Here is a 22,108-nt window from a genome sequence, read left to right as displayed (position 1 = left end):
GAATCTTCAACATTTACTCTAATGTGAGTGGAGTGAGTGTAGCAACTATTCTGAGTTCTGAGGACTCTGAATAAATTCCTAGGTGTCAAACAACTCATGTTTCACTTTAGTTATGTCGGGAACCCCATACCATTGCTTCCTGGAGTCTTGCAATGGAGAATAGGTAAGAAGCGGTTGGATGTTTTGCCATCTTGGCTGCTTAGGGTGATATCTGTTCATTCTGAGGGCAGCAAGTAATTGCTTTAGTTTGAGTCAGTCCATGATAATGTTTTAAAACCTGCAATTGGTGGGAATTGGAAGAAACCTGAGAAATGGAATCGGGAAGAAGCAGACAGTTTTATATATCTTTGATTTGTTGGAGTTTTTTATTCAAGTCTTGTAGATCTAGGCATGTTTCGAAAACCGTGTTTTCTGATTTGACTCGACCTCAAAATTTGGTGACTCGGGCAACTCAAATCTTGTCAAGCTGAGTCGTGGCTTCCCAATTTTTTTGTATCGCCTCTCTCGGTTTGCTCTAACATTTGGGGTGAGAGCGGCTAAGAGAGAAGGGAGAGGAAGGGAGTGGCAGAGTCAAATGAGATGGCAATTAGAGAGAGTAGAAGGAAGAAGTGCATAACAGTCTTACCTTCAACATAAACATATCTCGCTCTGTGTGAGAAACAGATTCACGAATACCATCAATATCTATTAGAATAGTAACAAAGACGATAATAAATACATACGTTGTGATTAATAAAGTAGGGATTATCAAAACACCAAATCATCCAAGGAAAAGATGGTTTTCAGTGTTGGTTATCCAGTTACAAATGGGACCCAGACAACAACCCATCAACGAGGCTTCAACACCGGCGGTGAGAAAGAGAGAGAGAGAGAGAGAGATAGGGAGAAAGAGATACTTGAGAGACCAAACTCTACCGAATTCCATTTGACTAGTAAAAACACCAAGACACATGTGACTCGGACCAACTTGGACTGAGTCTGTTTATTTTTTGTAGTGAGTATAAATGGACCATGTTTTGACTCGATTCGGATGACTCGTTCAAGTCAAATCTGGTTGTCCAATCAATTATTGCCTACAAAAGGTAAGTTTCATTAATTTTCTAATATTTTCTTACTTAAAGAAAAAAAAAATGATAAAAAGATCCAGGTACATTCATGACCGATTCTAATATGGTTATGAGACCATTGTCCATGAAGTATTATGGTTTGCACATTGACCAAGCAGAAACCTAGGTGCATGGAGGCTTGCTAGTGTGATAGATGTGATCATCAGAACCTCATCTACTTGGCATAGCGCATAATCAATTTCCTTGCCCAGGGACATTGCCATCAACCTTAGCCTGGCTGTTTTTACCTTCATTGCAGTCACTACCTAAAAAGTCATATCTGTAGAACTTGAAAACAACTCTCAGACATTATCCAGCTAATAAACATCTTTTGGTGTCTGTCCATGGATGGAATTTTTTTGGTACTAAATAATGCCCTTAAAATTTGCCCATAAATCCCTTGAAAGCCAGAGAAATTTCGAGAATGATTCATCTCTTGATCCCCCTCGATCACTTCTTTTCTGCCTTCATATAGAATTAGGATAGTTCAAGAGCATCTCTAAGGTTTTAAGTGTGTTGCCTTGATTCCAACTGTAGGGTTGTAAAAGGTAACTCAAGAAAGCTGGTCTTGGTAGAATTGCCATAAAAGCAAATGAGCCATCAGGGAGAATTTTGAAATTATTGGAGAGGGGGAAAAAGTCGTTAAACTAAGGGTCCAAAGGCCCAAATGTTAGAAGGTTTTATCTATCTAGGGTTGTCTACACTAGTATAGAAATGGAGAAGACTCTAGAAGAGAAACTAGATATTTAAATAGTAGTAAAAGAATATCTAATAGTTGAGCTAGTTATACAAATAGTTCTAGATCATTTTTTAACATTAGGATCTGCAAAACATGTACAAATGCTAGCCATTTATTTGCAAGGCCTCCAAGTATAAATGACCTCCCTCATTTGAAGCAACAAGAGTTGAGCATTCTCCAATCACTCCAAATCCCATTTCCAAGTGTGCTAGTAGAGCTTTAGAATCTTAACCACACCACAAGAGTGATGAGTAAGTAGGCTGACTTGTGTAACAAATGCGAGTGCTGCAAGGGCAAGTTAGCTTCTCTGACAAAGAAGTCTGAAATGTGATCCAACCTAAGCATGCTACATGCTGTTGTTTTTTTCTTTTCCAAATTCATGATTGCTCAAAATTGTGCGAGTTTTGCTTAAAACAAGCCACCAATGCTGCATTGCAACTTCATGATAATAATTAAATTTGACTTTGACATAAACAAATTAATTATGGACAAAAAAGTTCAACTTACCAAGACAAGTTAGGGAGAGTGAAAAGGCAGCCTCACATTTCGAGGATTGCAACTTTCACAAATTTTCAATAATATTTCAACCTAAATCAAATAGGAGAACAATAACTAAAATTGCATTTTTTTGGAGTGACAAAAAAATAACTTTTTATTTCTGCGAAAAAGGAAAGCAGACAATATTTTGGTGAAAGGTTTAGTGAAACTCCTATACTTTGGCTAAGGTTGCACTTCGGGGGATGCAGCACACACTTACACGCAGGAGCCTCAACCTTGTATCATTAAAAACAATACCCAGATCGCCATCCATACTCAACATAAACCTGACAGACGTCGTACAAATGAAGCATGCAACGAATGACCACCCTGCATCATATAGTAAGCATGATAAAAAAAAATTTGATGACTCTTCTAGTATGATGGTAGAGCAAACATGTAAAAATGTAACTGTTAAAAAGACACCTACCCTCAATGTTTTGGCCCTTTTGGATATCAATAGGAAGTTGTTAGGAAAAGCAAATTAATTATTTCTAGATGTTGGAGACACCATATTTACAAGAATGAGAAATGTTAATTATAAACTTCTGGGGGAGAGAGGAAACATGCGCTAAAGCAGTGATTCCGACAACTAAATGATCAAAAATAAAAAGCACCATAAGCAAATCACAGAGTTTCTCGAATCTCAACGTTGTGCCTAAACACCAAATAACCAGGTTTAGGGGAAAAGTTCCTACTGATGCAAATTACAAGATATAGATCTCCATTCCGTTATGGAAAATCAGATATAGGTTGTGTTTAATACAAAATGTAAGAAACTTAAAACTCACAAAAATTTTAAGGAAAAAAAATATCTATACCATGATACAGAGAATGAATGATGAATATTATGAGTGGTATTTTACACGCATGAAATCTATTAATGATTTGATGGGACATTAAATTGTAGCGACATTAAACTATTTTCTCCTCCGCTTCCAATTCTTTCCTTTACTTTTCTTTGTTTGATTGTAGGATAGTAAATTTGTAAAATAAATAAATTAATAAAATTATTTTCATCATTAAGCTTGTAATCATCATGTCCAGCCTTCCTAACCACAAAAGTTTCCTAATGCATTCTGTAGAGAGTATGATTTCCAAAGATATTTTTCCCCCATTATAGATGCCCTCAACATTATGGCTTCAAATATCATCCGTAAAGAAAGTCCAAAATGTCTCCCGAAATAGTCTACTAAAGAAACACAGGAAGTATCTCAGATAAGAACGACCCTAACAGCTCATCTGGGTAAGAGAAATCCAAATAAAATTGTAATAACTCAGTTTGATTTATGATATAAAGGGAAAAACCTAAATAAGAGTTAAAAACCATGACAACCACCTGTCCTCCATCATAAACAATATTAAACAGGAAATGTCAATGCCAAGGGAAACAATTCTTGAGAGCTGGATGCTATATCTTGGTTTGATTTCATCAATTATTTCAGAAAAGAAAAGCAAAATGAATTTATGGGGCAAATATATGGAAGACAGTTAACAAAGGTAAGAAAAATACCTTGTAAGCAACAATATGTGCAACTGGAAGCCCTTGATTACCATTCTGCGCAAGAAGAGAAAAATCCCCCACAAGATCTAAAACCTTATGGCGACAAGGTTCATCTTGGAAACGCAACGGTGGATTCAACCAACCTTTGCTGGCACTGCAGAAGGCATGGAAGCTCTAATCAAATTTAAGTAATTAAAAATTGGGACTAACTGAACAGGAATCTCTTAAAACTCCTAATTACATGAGTTTGCTGATCCAGGGAGAACTCGTATACTTCTCTACAAACACTTAGAACACAACGAGAGGATGATACATTCATTCAATCAAATGGGGAGGAATCCTAATTGGATTGCTTCTTCATAGATAATTTGATATGGAACTGCCAATGGAAAGGCAAACAGAACTTTTGAGGTCAAATAAAGTACAGTACAGTTGATTTGGGAAAAACTGAAACAACTGAGACATGGAATTTTTTTGGCAATAGGTGATGCAGGTCCATCATAGATATTGGCTTATTTCTATAGAAATAGGCCTAGGGTTGGGTTATATACATGTTGGGCCTTTGTTCCCAAGGGTTTTTTTATGTATTAGGCCACTTTAATGAGCCTAAACTAGGGGTACATAGGTTGCATACGAGATTAACCCAATACTTAGTTTATTTTTATGTTTTCTAATTGAACCGGTTCAAATTGGTTGCATCCAATTGGTTCAATTTAAGTGATCATGTGACTTGGTTAAGTGGTCATGTGATGTAAGTTGGGCTGGATTAGGACTCTATAAGTCCAGCCATGTTTTGAGTCTATTTCCTTTAGTATTTTAGTTTCCTAGTCAATTTAAATTACTTAATAGGTTAGGGATAGGATTAGACCATTCCTTTTTAGTGTCTAAGTCTATTTTTGAGTCTTCTATATAAGTTTGTAAGGGAGGCCAGCATTGTATACGAATTTGATTAATGAAAAAAGCTTTTGCTTGTTGGCTGCCATTGTTGTTGTTCCTGTGCTCCTTATGAGTGTGCATCCTTGCGGTTCTATCAAGGTGGAAAGGGACTGGTGGAATCCGGTTGACTCCTTACGCCGTGACGGCTAGGAGGATCTTCTTCAAATTCGAAGGTGGCTTTATCCTTCACAACTGTCGAAGCTTGCTGCTAGTGGAATCTCTAGTAAGTTTGACGCCAAAATTCTTCTTCTAATCCTCTAATCCTTTCCCCCAATTGATCCCCTTTATTTTTTGTTTGAATCCCATAAACCCAAACTCCATTAAAGCCCAAAACCTGCAACTCAATTCTGTCCAGAATTGCAGAATTTCAAAACTCATCCAAACCCTAACCTTTTTATACCATATTGACCCCCTAGACCTGCCCATTAATACCCTATAAACCCTTTTCCCAATATCCAACCCAAACCCTAGGAATTGACCTAAATCCTAGTGCTGTCCATTCGAACCAGCAGCCCCTTTTGTTATTTGATCCGGTTGTTTGGCTCCTAGTAGGTCTCCTACCTATCTAGGACTACATTAATTGGTATCAAAGCTATGGCGGAGGGAAGCTCCAACCAAGCCTCGAAAGACCCACCTCCATTCGTTTTTAAGACCCGAGTTCGTCTACCCAATGGGAGCACAACCATATTAATTGTTGATGAGAGGCGACGTAACAACATTATTTCACAATCCGTGGTGGATATGCGGTCCCAATCAGGAGAGATTTGCATCATGCCTACAGGTAAAGTCTTTGTTGAATTTGGGTGTTCTTCATACCATGATGGTGCTTGGTGTCAGCCGGTACCACATTCAAAGAGTTTTATTGCAGTAGGTGGTGATTGGTTAGACGAGCGACAAGGTTGGATTGAACCTGAATACAGCTCGTGTGTCCTACCTGATCGACACCGTCTATACCATTTATTTACTCTAAAAGGGTTACAACCAAAGGTGACCACATCGACTGTACAGCCACAGGGACTGCCGAACATGTCAACTCAAACGCAAGTGGCATCAACTGTGTTTGAAGTTTCACCAATGGCAGATGCACCAACAGAAGATCCTACTGAAGTGATCTATGTTGAAGAAACCAATATAGATAAGGCTGAACCAGTAGAAGATGAAAAGTTGATTGAGAGCATTCCAAAGGAAAACAATGACCTTCAAGATGCTGCTCTTGAAGAGGTGGAGCTTGTGTCTCATGCATTAGATGAGAAGGTTGCTAACACTGAAGGCTCTATGGATGAGACATTGACATTCTTTCGCTGATTCACAAGCGAACACATAGAGTTTGTTATGCCACCATGGTTCTTCGAAGAGAAAGCTCCATGCATTGAAGACTTTATCCCCAATGTTCCTGCCTAATCGGAATTTTGTTTGGGGATGGTCAAAGTTGCTGATCACATGTTGATTCCCCCTCATCACTGCAAAATTCGAGGACGAATTTTTTCAAGTTGGGGAGAGTTGATGCAGGTTCATCATAGATATTGGCTTATTTCTTTAGAAATAGGCCTAGGGTTGGGTTATATACATGTTGGGCCTTTGTTCCCAAGGGTTTTCTATGTATTAGGCCACTTTAATGAGCCTAAACTAGGGGTACATAGGTTGCATACGAGATTAGCCCAATACTTAGTTTATTTTTATGTTTTCTAATTGAACCGGTTCAAATTGGTTGCATCCAATTGGTTCAATTTAAATGATCATGTGACTTGGTTAAGTGGTCATGTGATGTAAGTTGGGCTGGATTAGGACTCTATAAGTCCAGCCATGTTTTGAGTCTATTTCCTTTAGTATTTTAGTTTCCTAGTCAATTTAAATGACCTAATAGGTTAAGGATAGGATTAGGTCATTCCTTTTTAGTGTCTAAGTCTATTTTTGAGTCTTCTATATAAGTTTGTAAGGGAGGCCAGCATTGTACACGAATTTGATTAATGAAAAAAGCTTTTGCTTGTTGGCTGCCATTGTTGTTGCTCCTGTGCTCCTTATGAGTGTGCATCCTTGTGGTTCTATCAAGGTGGGGGAAAGGGACTGGCGGAATCCGGTTGACTCCTTACGCCGTGACGGCTGGGAGGATCTTCTTCATATTCGAAGGTGGCTTTATCCTTCACAACTGTCGAAGCTTACTGCCAGTGGAATCTCCAGTAAGTTTGACGCCAAAATTCTTCTTCTAATCCTCTAATCCTTTCCCCCAATTGATCCCCTTTATTTTTTGTTTGAATCCCATAAACCCAAACTCCATTAAAGCCCAAAACCTGCAACTCAATTCTGTCCAGAATTGTAGAATTTCAAAACTCATCCAAACCCTAACCTTTTTATACCATATTGACCCCCTAGACCTGCCCATTAATACCATATAAACCCTTTTCCCAATATCCAACCCAAACCCCAGGAATTGACCTAAATCCTAGTGCTGTCCATTCGAACCAGCAGCCCCTTTTGTTATTTGATCCAGTTGTTTGGCTTCTAGTAGGTCTCCTACCTATCTAGGACTACATTAATAGGGCTTAGGAAGAGTTGACATTCTTAATTAAAGTGAACTAAAAAAGAATTAGTTATTGGTTAGTTCCTTTATGTATACATTTGTTCCTGTTAGGGAATTCCATTTCTACTTGTCTTCATTTAGAGCACTTCAATCCTTTACAAAATCTTTTTGTGGCAAGGAGTACCACAGATATACTCAAAATCAGCTAATTGATTTTAAGAGCAAGAATAGTGGTGGATTCCTTGTTTATCATTTATTCCTGAAAAGCATATTTGGAAAAACACCATATCTGGAATGCAGTGGAACACAAAAAGACTGTTGAAACATCTTCACAGATGGCATACAGGAGCCATATCCTTTAAACTTATGGTTCTCTGAAATCCTTGTGCACAATGTTGGAGCATTTGGAAAAAGAGATATACTGTATATTTGAAGATAAAGCTGATTCATGTACCTGGAAACTCTTCAGATGGTTGTGTATCCATATGGATTTAAAAGCCTTTGAGAGATTATTTCCTTACCAGTAAGGATGTCATTCTTCAAAGAACCACCAATCTAGGGACAAATGACATTGTAAAGTGTGTGGCAATTCCTTTTGATTTTCTATACATCCACTTCTTTCCTCCAAGAGGAAGACATCAATTTTCCAGGAAGTTAGGCTAAGTTACGCTACCAAAGGAGGAAAGTCAAGTAATAGTTATTTTCTTAATAAAATGACCTTAGAGCGAAAGGAATATTTTAGCCCAGTAAAGTCACCGTAAGTTATAACAACTATGACCATTTTAAGAAAACTCTATTGACTGGCTGCTGATCAGAACAATATGTTAAAGCAACCCATTCTCTTTTAAACACATATAGAGCCACTAACCATTCAAAGACAGACAAAGAAACTGATGCAGGACAATCTCGAACCGGGCCGACCCAAACCCAATTGAACCGGGTCCAATTTGAGTGTTTGGAACTAGTAGGATTTTAGGAAGTTTATTTTATTTTGGAAATTATTATGTAATCTTTAATTTTAAGGTAGTCATTAGACATATAGGGAAATTTCCAATTTGAGTTTTAGGGATTTCTATTTTAGTTAGTCGGATTTTAGTAAGTAATTAATAGTCTTTATTTTTGGGTTTTATAAATAGATGTAATCCCCCCATCATAAGGAAATGCAAGAATGAATTAAAAGAAAATTGAGTTTGTGCGTGTGCACAGCCCCCCTTCTTGGATGCTCCATTCTTCTGTTGCGTCTCCTTCTTCCCCTTTCTTCTGTGTGATTTCTCCCCTCCCCCTCTGGTTTCTTCTTCTACCTCCTTCAATCCTCTTTTCGACTTCTATCCCGCATTATCTGGTATCAGAGTCAAACCTGGCACTACGACTCACGGTAGCTCTCCATCTCCCCGGCCCATTTCATTGCCACCCTCTTCACATCCAGCACCAACCCCACCTTCCCCTTTGTTTCCCGCAAAACCCTAACTAGCGATACAGTGAAAAAGGTATTCTGTTGAAAACTCCAACCCCATCTCCTTCCACACAAACTCAAAAGTCCCCTTTTGTGTCTTTCTCTTTTCAATTTCCTAAACTGCCCTTCTAATTTATCTTTATTCTATTATTTGCCCTTCATTTAAGACCTATTTCCACATATTACCCCACTTCAGTCTTTTATTAATTATGTTTTATCCTTTTATTCACCCACTTCCCAGTTTGCCCTTCACCTTATACGTGAGATTCCATTCCCTTTTGCGTTAGTTGTTGCACTTGCCATAATTACAATTCTGCCACCGCCCTTATAAACTTCATTGTAGTTACAATTGTGCCATCAATGTTCCCCAAACCACAACCTAACCGAATTCTTTTAGTTACAATCCACCAGCTGCTCTATCCTATAACTGTGAAAGCGTTGCATCAAGTGTTTTCTCCTCGTGGATTTGTTGAAAAGATCAAGATCTTTCATCAGTCTGCTATTGTTTGTCAAGCTTTTGTCCAGTATCAGTCACTCCTGAGTGCCGTTTCAGCAAGGAATGTTCTTCAAGGTCGTAATATTTATGATGATGTACACTGAATATTCAATTTTCATGCCTAAGTGAGTTACAATTGAACTACAATACTGAATGGTCATGGGATTTCACGAACAAATCAACACAGGCTGAAGAGCTCTCGAGACTTGAACGGTTGGATCGTTTGATTGGAGAGGTCTTGAAAAACCTTCCAGTTACCCATGAAATGCAAATGGCTGCGCTGCCTGCTAATAGGACAGTCCCTAAAGAGCCTGACGTTGAAGCAACGTTGATTGAGAATGAAGAAGTTTCAGTAATTTCTGTCTTCAAGGAAGATCCAGCCCGCGAAGTTCCTGTTACCGACACTGATGTGGAAGACGTCGAAAGCAATATGGTCGCATTAGTGGACAATGAGGTCGAGACCAAGGGGCTTGGCCCTTTAACAACTGTGATGATCGTGACCAGCCAAGAGGATCCTAAGGAGCTTAAGATTGAAACTATGAAGGTCAAAAACACAATGGAAGGCGACACATATGGCCCTATGGATACATTCGACGACGTTAAGGTTGGGCACGTAGAATTCGTCATCCCTTGAAGTACTTTGAGGAGTGTCGCCCTTGTCTTTACGATTACATTCGTACGTTCACCCCATCCAAGTTGTTGATCGTGGATGTTGATCGAGTGGTGTTGATCCTCTCCTTTTTTTAAACTCGTGGTCGAGTTTTTCTCAACATCGGGAGAGTTGATGCAGGACAATCTTGGACCGGGCCAACCCAACTGGTGTACAACATTGGACCGACCCAAACCCAGTTGAACCGGGTCCAGTTTGAGTGTTTGGATCTAGTAGGATTTTTGGAAGTTTATTTTATTTGGGAAATTATTATGTAATCTTTTATTTTAAGGTAGTCATTAGACATATAGGGAAATTTCCGATTTGAGTTTTAGGGGTTTCTATTTTAGTTAGTCTGGTTTTAGTAAGTAATTAATAGTCTTTATTTTTGGGTTTTATAAATAGATGTAATCCCCCCCCCCATCATAAGGATATGCAAGAATGAATTAAAAGAAAATTGAGTTTGTGCGTGTGCACACCCCCACCCCCCCTTTCTTGAACGCTCCCTTCTTTTGCTGCGTCTCCTTCTTCTCCTTTCTTCTGTGTGATTTCTCCCCTCCCCCTCTGGTTTCTTCTTCTACCTCCTTCAATCCTGTTTTCGATTTCTGTCCCGCACTAGAAACAGGTTATAACAAGCAGACCAAGCCCATACAGACCTCCCATCCTCAATCCCTCATGCCTCTCTTTTGAGTGTTGAATTGTAGATGAATACATAGAGCTGCCACTAAGCCACCCTGTGGGCTGATCATAACTGAAAGTTTGTAGCAAATCAAAAGAAACCAATTGACTGACTTGCACAATGTCATCCAGTGTATTGTACCTTTTCCCATACTTTCTCTTGCCATCCAAATGAGTAATCTTAATCAGATGGTTAATTGTTGAGTGCAATGCATAAAATAGATGAAGCATGTTACCTACAAACAAGGGCATTGTCTGCTGAACCCCCTTGAATCAATCCAGCTTTGCGTAATTTCTCCACCTACAAGCAATTTTCATGTAGCTTCAGTTTCAACAGATGTGGCTTGAAGGACAATGTTAAATATATGAATAGAAATCCCTTAGATTTGAATGAACAGAACAAGCTAAAAGAAAATAATTTAACCAAAAAAATCATGTAGAAGAAAATAGACAATAACAAAGGATAGAAAGTTGACCACCTTAACAAGCATAGTTTCATTGCTGAAGAAAGTGAATCATCGATTTGTTCATTGTAATTATTTTGCTAGAAGTGTTTGGGGCTTTAAAATTTCATTTCCAGTAAATAACTGGATTACAGGATTTGTTCAAGTAAGGTAATGGTAAAGTTGCTCCATTGTGACCAAGTGGTCACGGATTAGAGTCTGGAAACAGCCTCTCTGCGAAAGCAGGGCTAAGGCTGCGTACATTATGACCCTCCCAGACCCCGCAGTGGCGGGAGCCTCATGCACTGGGTACACCCTTTACTGGATTTGTTCAAGAAATATTTAGAAGGTTTTCCTGATTAAATTGTAAGTCTTTTCCAGTGAAAGGTAGATAGTATGCTGCTTTCGAGCTCGGTTCCTTATTGACCATTTTTTAATCTTTGATTTTGCTTGTCTTTATTTTTTAAAAAGTGCAGTAACTGGGCACCCTATTGATTGGAAACCCATTTAGAAAGAGCCCAAAGGGCTAAACCAGTGGTTTTTGCGATAATTGACTGTTCAACTTGCAGGGATAGTGTAAATGCATAAATTCTTCATGTTTGATTTCACACATTTTTTAATGCTTTTTACATTCACTTCTACGAGTCTTTATTGATTCTAAATTTCCCATCCAATCCAAAAAAGACTGTACAAAGGACACCTATGATCCAAGGAAACCAAGGTATAAAAAGCTCAAGGTGTATATTCTAGTCTAGATGGCAGTTTAGAAATGTTTATGAGCATGTTCATCCAAATGACAAGAAAGATGCCAATTCATCAGCCAAAAAAGTAACCCGAAAACCTTCTACTTTGGAAATTAACTACCTTGATTCTCTCTTTTCTTGAAGAAATTATTTTACTTATTAGGAAGGGGGAAGGGAGGGGACTGTTAATCATGGGAGAGGGCAGATAAAGATGTTAAAATTCTCTAGAAAAATATCAATTGGCCAACGAGGCACAAATATAGCAAATGGAAGCTGAAATATCACAATTTTTTACTCTTATGAACTATCAAGCTACTGCATCACATCATTAACTGCACAATGCCGACCTGCTAACAACAAACAAATGAAACATACACTTATAGATTGAGGAAAGTTAGAAGTAAACCTCCTCATAAATGCAGAAGGTTCGTGAAGGTGCTATTTGCTTCACATAGAAATAGTCATCCAGGGGAAAAGAAGAGAACCACTGGTAGCCAATAGCAGGGACCTGAAAAAATAAAGGTAAGTGTACTCAGTGTAGCACTGTAGCATGTAATAGATGGTTGGAAATCAGAATACTTATCCCACTTACAACCTGGATTACATCAAGAGAACTAATACCAGAAATGTTATTTATGAGCATAGTGGTCATGGCTTCTAGGCGACCCAAGGCATTGGAGGGGGCCTAGACGCAAAGCAACACCAACAAGGCGACCAAGACACCGGCCTTGACAACTATGTTGATAAGGATAACCATTTTTGTTCATTACATCCTTAAGCTAAATTACTTGCAGCATTACTTCGCAATAAGGTTAGGTATAAAACAATAAATTACTCAATCATAACCAGGTCGACTCGTAGCCCATATGTATGCTGGGTTTCAAGCACCTTAGTTAACACTAGATTTTGAGCTTTCTTTTGGAGGTTAATTCCTTAAGCAGATGATGTTAAGTCATGATGATTTAGATCATTCAAAGCACTTCTTATTAACTTGGATGGTGTGTCAATCCCTTCCGCAGATTTTGTTAAGTCAAGAAAATTTAGATCATTCAAAGCATTTCTTATTAACTCGGATGGTGTTTATTGCACTCTTGATCCCAAAGCCCAAATAAAGGAGGAGGTTATTAAGCTGGAAGAGAACATAAATCCTTTAGCCAAACCATTTAAGCATAAAACAACATCAGTTGTCAAGCTGGTCCCTTTCAGTTTAGTGATTTCTAACTGGTAAGCAGGGGTAAGGCTGCATACATTATGACCCTCCCCAGACCCCGCAGTGGCGGAAGCCTCATGCACTGGGTACGCCTTTTTTTTTAAGGAGTGAGTCACTGAGCTCGATGGCTCTGAAGGGTTATCTAAGGTGGGTGATTAAGGTAGGAGTTTTGGCTGTAAGTTTAGGCGGTAATGGTGTCTATGGATGGATTTTGGATGGATAAAATATATTTCAACAAATAAACAGAAAAATAAGAAGAATAGAGAACGAGGAAAAGAAACCCCCCCCCCCCGCCGCCAAAAAAAGAAAAAAAAGTTCTGTTGTAGTAAAACCAATGGATCTCTAAGTGTCAGACTAAGAGGGCCTCAAATCATCACACCATCAAGAGATCTATTGAAGTAGAAGAATCTATTCTAATGGATTAATGGAAAACTCCAATCTATATAAATCTACCGGACATTGATACCCAACAATCTTTTGGCCTTAACTATACTAAATGAAATAACTTCGTTTGAAATCTTCGGTTAGATAGGTAATAAAAAGACTTGTTGAATAAAGGCCCAAAGAAAAACAACTAGAATAATACTGGAACCAACTTAAACTACCAAAATAAAGTAGCTATTAAAATAAGGAATGGTGGACATCATTATCGGTTCACTAACTGCAAAGACTGAACTCAAGGGTGGTGGACACTGAATAATGGTCCAAACTGTTGTAGTATAGCCCTACATGTTTGTTTTTTGTGATCCCTTGTAGTTTTTGTATAATTCATGAGCTTTCTACATTGTGATACCTCTATTGATTTTTCAAAAAAAAATCACTACAATAAAATAAGACCGTTGAAAACTAAGTTTAGACATGCACTATCATAAAATATAAAAAAAAAAGAGTTTAGACATGCACTATCAATGTTTAAACTAGGCCAGATGATAGTAAATTTGACTAGTCTCAAATTTGACACCAAATAAATATAATAAGTCCAAAATTCCAAAGAGGACACCTAGGACCTCATAAGAAGACATTTTGAATATCTCCAAGAATCTAAAACCAATGGATATCCTTCATTAACCACCCAACATGGTTTCCCATGCCTAAAGGACAATGAGGCGAGTGGACAATGACAAATGAAGCCAAGATGAACCCACTTCAAAATTGTCACTTCTCTTAAGACCTATGATTGTCGCTCTTTCTGCATCACCAACCGTCATAGTCAACATTCTCAGGTCTTGTCACCCTGTCCTGTCACTACCGTCATATTACCAAATAATCTTTCTTAACATAATGAAGAATGAATTTAACCTTTCAAAGGCGCTAAGGATGATAAGACTCCAACCTAAGAACCTCAAACAAATTAGCCAATATCCACTCCACTCCATTTCCTCTTTAATTTAACTTCTCTTCATTTTCTTGTCAGTTTGCTTTGTTTCTCCAATTAAGATCACCACTCTGGACCTGCCAAGAATCCAATCTTTTCTTTTTACCGAATCAACAAGCCAACCCCTTGCCTAGTGCCTACCAGAATTAATCATGAATACTTAAATCAAGAAACCTTCCTATTATGTCCATATAATCAACCATTCAGGACCTAATAATCCCCAGTTCCTGATCCCTAATGTTCTCATTTGATCTCATTCTTTCTCATTTTCATCCATGACTGTTGTACCGCCAAGTGACTATTTTAGATATTTGGTGTCTACCACAAACAAAGAAGGTGACATAGATGATGATGTTTCACAAAGAATTAAAGTGGATGGATGAAGTGGAGAGGTGCGACCGGAGTAGTGTGTGACCACCACATTTCTTTAAAACTTAAAGGAAAGTTCTACAAAACTGTTGTCCGACCAGCTATGATGTATTGGGTGGAATGTTGGGCAGTTAAGAAGTGTCATATAGCGAAGCTATGTGTTGCAGAGATGAGAATGCTAAGATGGATGTGCAACAAAACTAGGAACTATAAAGTGAGGAACGAACGCATTAGAGCCGATGTGGGAGTTGCCCTGATCAGCGACAAGCTCCGAGAATGTCGTCTGAGGCGGTTTGGCCATGTGCAATGGAGGCTTGGGGACGCCCCAATAAGGAGTGATCTGATCCCTATTGAAGGAGCTAAAAATGGTAGGGGCAGGCCTAAAATGACCATAGGTGAGGTTGTGAAGAATAACATGCAAAGCCTGGGGCTTGTACCAAGTATGACCTCAGATAGAGCCTATTGGAGGGTAAGGATCCACGTTGTCGACACCATGTACCTGATTTTCCTGGTTTCCTGGGCTATCCTCTTTCCTCTTACTTTCATTTTTCATTTTTCACTTTTCTTAACTCATTTCTGCATTTCTATTCTTCATTTCTCTTACTTTGTCTTGAAATAATCCATGTAGCCGACCCCATTTATTTGGGATAAGGCTGAGTTGTTGTTGTTGTTATTGTGGTCTTTCGATCAACTTAGTTGCTTTTCTTATATGAACAGATCCAAAGCCCCAAAGCATAAAACATATCAAGTATATATCAAATAGTCCTCATATTTAAGGGAAAAGAACTATTAATAGAATGAAGAAATCAACAAAGGTACAACTCATATACAAAAGCACAAAACGGAAGTATAATCAGTTTGTGTGCCCAAAAAAATGTGTACCTGTGGAAAAGCTATCCCGTACGTGATCTGAACTTTGGAAGAAGGGAATGCCGCTATGAAAGAATCATTACTCCACACATGCACAGGTTCATGAAGTAATGGCGTCATTTTTTCCATGTTGTTGCCATGGGAATCTTTTGCCATGCACAAACCGACTTTCTCTATTGCCTCCACCCATTCTTGTGCTGATCCATCCAATAAAGGAACCTGTATGTCAGTCAATTGAGGCTGTTCTAGTTCTTCCTTGTATTTTCCAATCATGGTCCTGTTTTAAGTTTGACTTATAATTTATCAAGATTAATAGTTTGTACATGTGTATGTTAGTTCCACTATGATGTCATAGATAAGCTAAATCGGATGTTCCCAGGAACTCTCTGGAGGTCTAGGATCACAGCCAAGCCTGTAGTAGACTGAATGTATCCCATTATCCTTGAATTTTCCTTTTTATTCTAACAATTTTGTCTGTTTGAAAAAACCATATGACTTTGTAAAAGGACTGATGAAGAATCAGTTCCTTGATTTCAGGATAAAGAAAGATTTCAGAAATTGTTTCCTTCCTGTGAAGGTAAATGAAAAATTGAAAAGAGAATAAAAACAACAGAAAATAGCTGCACAAGTTTTTCCAGCATCCCTTGCTATTCTAATTCAAATAAATTGAGCATAAGCATAGAACTCTGAAGGTAAAGGAAACTACACTATTTTCTCGACAAAAGAACCAAACAATTTATATTGTGGCAACATCTAATGCTTGCAGTTCGAAAAAAAAAAAGGGTAAAAGAAGTAAATGGTACGTAGCTCTTGAATGGGAAGAATCGAAGCTTGTGGTTCTTACCAAATTATTCGCCTATTATTATGGATCAAAACAGTTAGTCAACAAAATAGAAGAATCAGTATAATCTGAAATCTACCATTTACGTTCAATAAGAGGGGAAAGAGGACTTGATCGAAGATAACTAAACTGTTCAGTAAAGTAAACTTACCTCATCCGACCCATCAATCTCAATCCGGCAATTATCCACTCCAGTGCCCTCCAGAGCCGAAAGCAAGTGCTCAACCGTTCGAATCCTAGTTCCGTTTTTGCACAACGTCGTACAGAGAGTAGTCTCTGTAACGAAATCGATTGAAGCAGGGATTCTTAACCGGCGATCACCACAAATGAAGAACCTCCCTTCCCCAGCCTTCGCTGGGAACAGTTTCGCCGTCGAAAACGCCCCAGAGTGAAGCGATGTTCCTGACTTTTCTATTACGGATGCCAGTGTTTGCTGAAGCTTACCGGTCTGTAATCGTAAAACAATAAATAACGTTATACGAGAGGCAGTTAGAGAGAAAGAGAGAGAAAGGGAGGGTAGTACTTGCCTGTTTCCATGAGATTGAAGAGGAAGTGCGAAGGGAGTTGAAGAAAGGCGTCGAGGTCATTCTGCAAATTGTGAACTACTGAAACTCCAGGGAAGTTCGAAGGGCGTTGGAGGCATAGGTCTCTTCCTCCTCGTCTTCATCCAACGATGATTCTGGTGAATAGCACAACGGAGAGAGAGAGACCAGTAGGTTCAGTCTTCAATACTCGAATGCACGATTGTAGTAGCATGGCGAAGAGAAAGGATTAGCTTCGGTCTTCAAAACACGAATGCACGATTTTACAAGATCGAGAATGAGGAATGGGCCGTTTAGTGCATTCCGAATCTCGTTTTTGTCCGAAATCTCAACCCGACCTAGGGCCAATTTGGGCTTGGCCTGAGCTCAGAGGAATTAGGGCTGGCCTCGTGCTGGCGTAGGAGCCATGTGACCCGGTGGCATTCATTTGCCCTTGTTAAATATATAATTTTTAGGGAAAATTTCACAGACACCCCCTGTAAGTATTCAATATGTCACGGACTTGCCAAACTTGGTCAAAATGGCAACCTTCCCCCTGACGTTGAGCACAGTTAGTACCCAATGGTGAAATATCCATTTTACCCCTTAATTATTTTATCTTCTTCCCTCTTCTTACATATTCTTACCGTCACCTGCTTCGGCTCCGATGACCATTACCAGCGGCCTTCCTCAGCCACGTTGATTCCATCCCAAACCCATATGCCCACCTCTCACATCCTCTTTCTATCCTCCTCTTCGTCTTCTTCTGCTTCTACTTCACTCAACATTCCCATGTCGAAAACTTCTCCTACCGTATCCAACTTGTGTTTTCGTCAAGTTGAGCACCGATTCGGCTGTGACACAATCATTGGTGGAGTCGCTGGCAACTCAAGCGCTGTCGCAACTGAGGCGGAGGAAGAGGAGATGGTCAGAGGAGCCCATCGGTCATCTATGGTTTCCAACGAAGCTAAAGTCAACGCAGGAGGGGATAGAGGAGCTTCTGTCGCCAGAGAGGCAGAGACAGAAGATGACGACGGCAAAGAAGAAGAGGAGGAGGCTGCGGCGGAGAGCGATTTCTCAATGGCGAACTTGGCAGATGAGGCCTATTCCTCCGTGAAGCGGAGGTCTCGGTAGCACTTGGAACATAGATTTAGGGTTTCGGGGCTCCCAAAGAACCCGCAGTTGTTGGCGCAAAGACGGTGTTGTAGGCGCAGTGCACGGAGGGTCGCTGGGCGTGCACCCAAGGGAAAGAAAGAAAATGGGAAAATAGAAATCGCCACCTAGATTTAGGGTCTAGGACCCACTCTAGGACCCATGAATGGTGCCCCTCCTTCGCAGAAGGGGCGCTAATTTAACTCCAATGACTCAATGGATGGTCTGCCCCAGATCTCTGGGTAAGTGTCAAGTTACGGGCTGGGAAGGTGTTAGGCGCCCAGCAACCGCCTGACCGACGGCCGGTCTTCCTAGACCAAACTCTGTTGTGTGCTGTTGTTTTATACATATTATGTACCTAATTAAACTATTATTTTTTTTGAAGATTTTTTATTATCTTAATTGAAATTTATGAACCTAGTTAGGCTAATTAAGATTAATGTTTTAATCCTGATTACTATCACTAGGCTAGATGGTTATGTACATTATGCATCCTAGTTAAGCTAATTAATGGATTTTACCTAAATTAGAAAGCCTAACTCTATGGTCTAAAACATGGTTGACTGTAAAAAAGAAAACCAAGTCTAATTATATCATGGAGAAGGACAATTATATTGATAAGCAAAACAACTTATAGGCCAAAATAGCCAAAATTATGAAAATGCCACTAAAGGGCCAAAATATGTACAAAGGCATGAAATCATATTTAAATGCTGTAAATAAGCAAAACATGATTAAATAACATTAACATCATGTATTTGGATCATCAAGAGCACATGAAATGGCAAGGAAATGTGGGGTGGTAAAAATTACCAAAATGCCCCTATTATGGCAAACATGTAGAAAATGCATGATAATTCATGAAAATGCTGACTTATGCTTAAAACATGTTTATTAAATGTTAAAACATGCGGCAAAAGTAACAGGAGCCTTTCCGGGGTCCTAAGCAAGGTTTGGTCACAAAATGACCAAAATGCCCCTAAGGGCAAAATGGCAAAAGTGTCAAAAGACACTTAGAATCATTGTAGGCATCGAAAGTGATGTTAAACATCCTAAAATGACTGAACACACCAAATGATATTTCCAGAATGATAGCCTAGGCCCACGTTTTGGTAAATTACCAAAATGTCCCTAGAGGGCGCAAATGACTTTGTATGCATATCTATCAAGCATGATGGTCACGTATGCATATGAAAACATCCTAAACCATTCTAAAACAGCATGTCATGCGTAAAAACATTTTTTCCTATTTGTTCAGAATTTTTCATTATAATTAGAAAAATGACATTTATACCCCTAAATGAGGTGGGACATGTATAAAAACTATCAAACATGCATGTCAGTGGATAATGATTCCATAAAATCAAGCATGATGGAATATGCATGCCATAATTTTTTTGTGAATTTTTATGCATTTATATTATTTTTAATATTTTTTGAAATGCTAAAAAAGAAGGGAAAACAAAGAAAAATACAAAATCCCCATCACAGATCCGAATTGGATCAAACCAGAGCCCATTCCCACTAACCAAAACATGATCTTTAACATGGTCATAACACTTTTGTCCAAATACCCACCCACATGTTCAGATTTTACATAATCCGAAATCCTTTACAGGGGCAAAAATATCACAAAAATAATGATTTGGAGCTTGAGAAAATTAATGAATGTCAAACATAGTGACAAGCATCATCCCTGAAATTTTCATATTTTTATCACTCTTGAATTATTTTTAACATTTTTATAACTGAAAAACAACATTTGTTGTAAAGAAAATCAAAACAAAAACTTAGAAATAAGTAAAAAATATGGAAAAATACCCTTGAAGCGTGGAAGTGCCTGGGCTCAGCTTGAGTAACCTTTTTTTTACCGTAAGTATCGCCGGAAACCTCCAAAAGCCGCTCCAAGTGTGGTTGCTCCGAATGGCAAGAGTGGTGAAGAAGGGGTATTTATGGAATTTTATATCAGTAATGGAGCATAACCTATGGATAAGAAAACCATGGATGGAAAGAGGGGATCAAGGACTACGTGAAGGTAATTTTTCACTAATTTTCCTCCGTCCCTAACCTCTCTAAAATACCTCCTATTTATAGGAAAAAAGTGTTCGAAGAAAGGTCTCAAAGACCCCTGGTGCATTAATGGCTAGGATAAGGAGTGATGGGCTGGCTTGCGTGTGGCCAGGCTTGCTGCGCAGCCTGGGCTTGCGTGTGCCTAGGCTTGCTGTGCAGCCTAGGCCTGAGTGTGCCTAGGCCTTCTGGGCAGGTGGGCATGGGTGATGGGCCTTGTGTGGCTCAGCCTAAATGGTGGGGCTTTGTCCCCTGCCGACAGTTCAGGTGGGTCGGGTCAGGCCAGGTTGATCTGGTCTGACTCGGGTCGGTCAATTTTTTATTTTATTTTTCTCTCTTTTTTAAAGATTCTATTTTAAAGGCCCACATTCAAATATTGATATCTTCTAATCCGTGTGGCCGATTTTGAAGCGCCACATATTTCCGCGAAGGTCTCAACCCGTACTTTTCATCCGTGTGACAGATATGGTCGGATTTTGCCTAAAAATGGCACGGATATCGAGGAAAGTACATAAATGGTGTTTCACACCGATCAAGGTCCAAATGATACCAAAATTACATGAAATTTTACGTGTAAGCACAATATGACCAAATAAAGTTATCCAAATGATTTCAGGTCACATCGGGTGGCTCGGGTACCAAGAACCATACCAGGGGCAAAATGGTCATTTTCACAAAAGTTACCCGATTTGGCCGAAACTTTACGTGAAAACTTAATATGACCAAATGAGGTCATCCAAAGTATTTCGGACTAAATCGGGTGGTCTAGATACCGAGAACCGTGTCAGGGGCAAAACAGTCATTTTCATGAAAGGTGTTGGATTTGGGTGAAACTTCAAATGTGAACTTAAAATGGTTAAGTACGACTATGTTAAGGGTTTAGGCTCTATTTGGGACAGTTTGGTTACAAAAAGTGGGGTAGGGGTAATTTGGTAATTCTTGCCATTCAGTCACCACACGAGTTACGTCCTTAACCATCATTGCCAAGACATACTTCCAAGGTGTCAAAATGTGGTGTCTACAGGTGTCCTTCTGAAGCTTCGGACGTTTGCTCTTCCGCCATTTTTTTTTTCTTTCTTCCTAACGTCAAAGAATATTTGTTCTTCAGATGGATTGTTTGAAGCTTTCAACTGTTGGATGCCGCTGGTGATGGATAGATGTACGCCATAAACAATTCTTTTTTTGGGAGAAATTTGGGGTTTTAGTCCTTAAGGGCATTATAGGAAGTTCACCCTATTATGAAGGGTAATTTTGTCATTATAAAAGAGTTAACGGAGACTTAACTGCACAGTGGACTAAGTTGAAATATAATCATAAGATAAGGGTAGTCTGTGATATTTTGACCAAGTATGGTATGTCCGTGACATATTGAATACTTACAGGGGGTGTCCGTGAAATTTTACCTAATTTTTAAGAAAAAGTTATCTGAACTGCTCGACAAGCACGCTATCATTTCTATATATATCTCTTTCATCTTCACATGAAATGACCTCTCTACCCTTGAGGATATTTCATGCCGCCCCTAGGGCTACAACAAGGTCAGGTTGGGCCAGGCTTTATAGAACCCTAACCCAACCCTAAGTCCCCTTAGCTAGGCCCAGGCCTGACCCGACCCTGACTCAAGGCCAGAAAAATCCAACCCTAACCTGCCGGCCCTCAGAGTCGGGCCGGGCTGACCTTGATTGGCCCTGATCATGGGGAGGGGAAGGAAATGCATGGGTTGGAATGGGCTAGGGAGAAAATTATCAACTTCATGTAAAATAACACTGTAATAAAATGTATTATATCACTTATTGTCTTCATATATAATAAATTATATAATAAAATGTGGGTGACGTTTAAAGTTTATAACATATATATTGTATCAATATATATTTTATAGTGTAACTTAAAACAGGGTC

General features: G+C 39.1%; 1 protein-coding gene across 1 annotated transcript; it reads right to left on the bottom strand.

The window, feature by feature from the left end:
- Positions 1-2,588: 2,588 nt before the first annotated feature.
- LOC122644651 (probable UDP-3-O-acyl-N-acetylglucosamine deacetylase 1, mitochondrial) lies at positions 2,589-17,088 on the bottom strand. The gene is made up of 7 exons (XM_043838039.1): positions 16,995-17,088; positions 16,619-16,915; positions 15,639-15,845; positions 12,209-12,310; positions 10,853-10,917; positions 3,896-4,040; positions 2,589-2,712 (listed from the first exon to the last, which is right to left on the bottom strand). Exons 1-7 carry the CDS (start codon positions 17,052-17,054, stop codon positions 2,659-2,661), a joined length of 930 nt encoding a protein of 309 aa, XP_043693974.1. The 5' UTR covers positions 17,055-17,088; the 3' UTR covers positions 2,589-2,658.
- Positions 17,089-22,108: the final 5,020 nt, after the last annotated feature.

The sequence above is a fragment of the Telopea speciosissima genome, chromosome 11 (genome assembly GCF_018873765.1).
Source record: "Telopea speciosissima isolate NSW1024214 ecotype Mountain lineage chromosome 11, Tspe_v1, whole genome shotgun sequence".
Taxonomy (NCBI): Eukaryota; Viridiplantae; Streptophyta; class Magnoliopsida; order Proteales; family Proteaceae; genus Telopea; species Telopea speciosissima.
The sequence above is the reverse complement of the archived record's forward strand: the minus strand, read 5'-3'. Positions and strand labels throughout refer to the sequence as shown.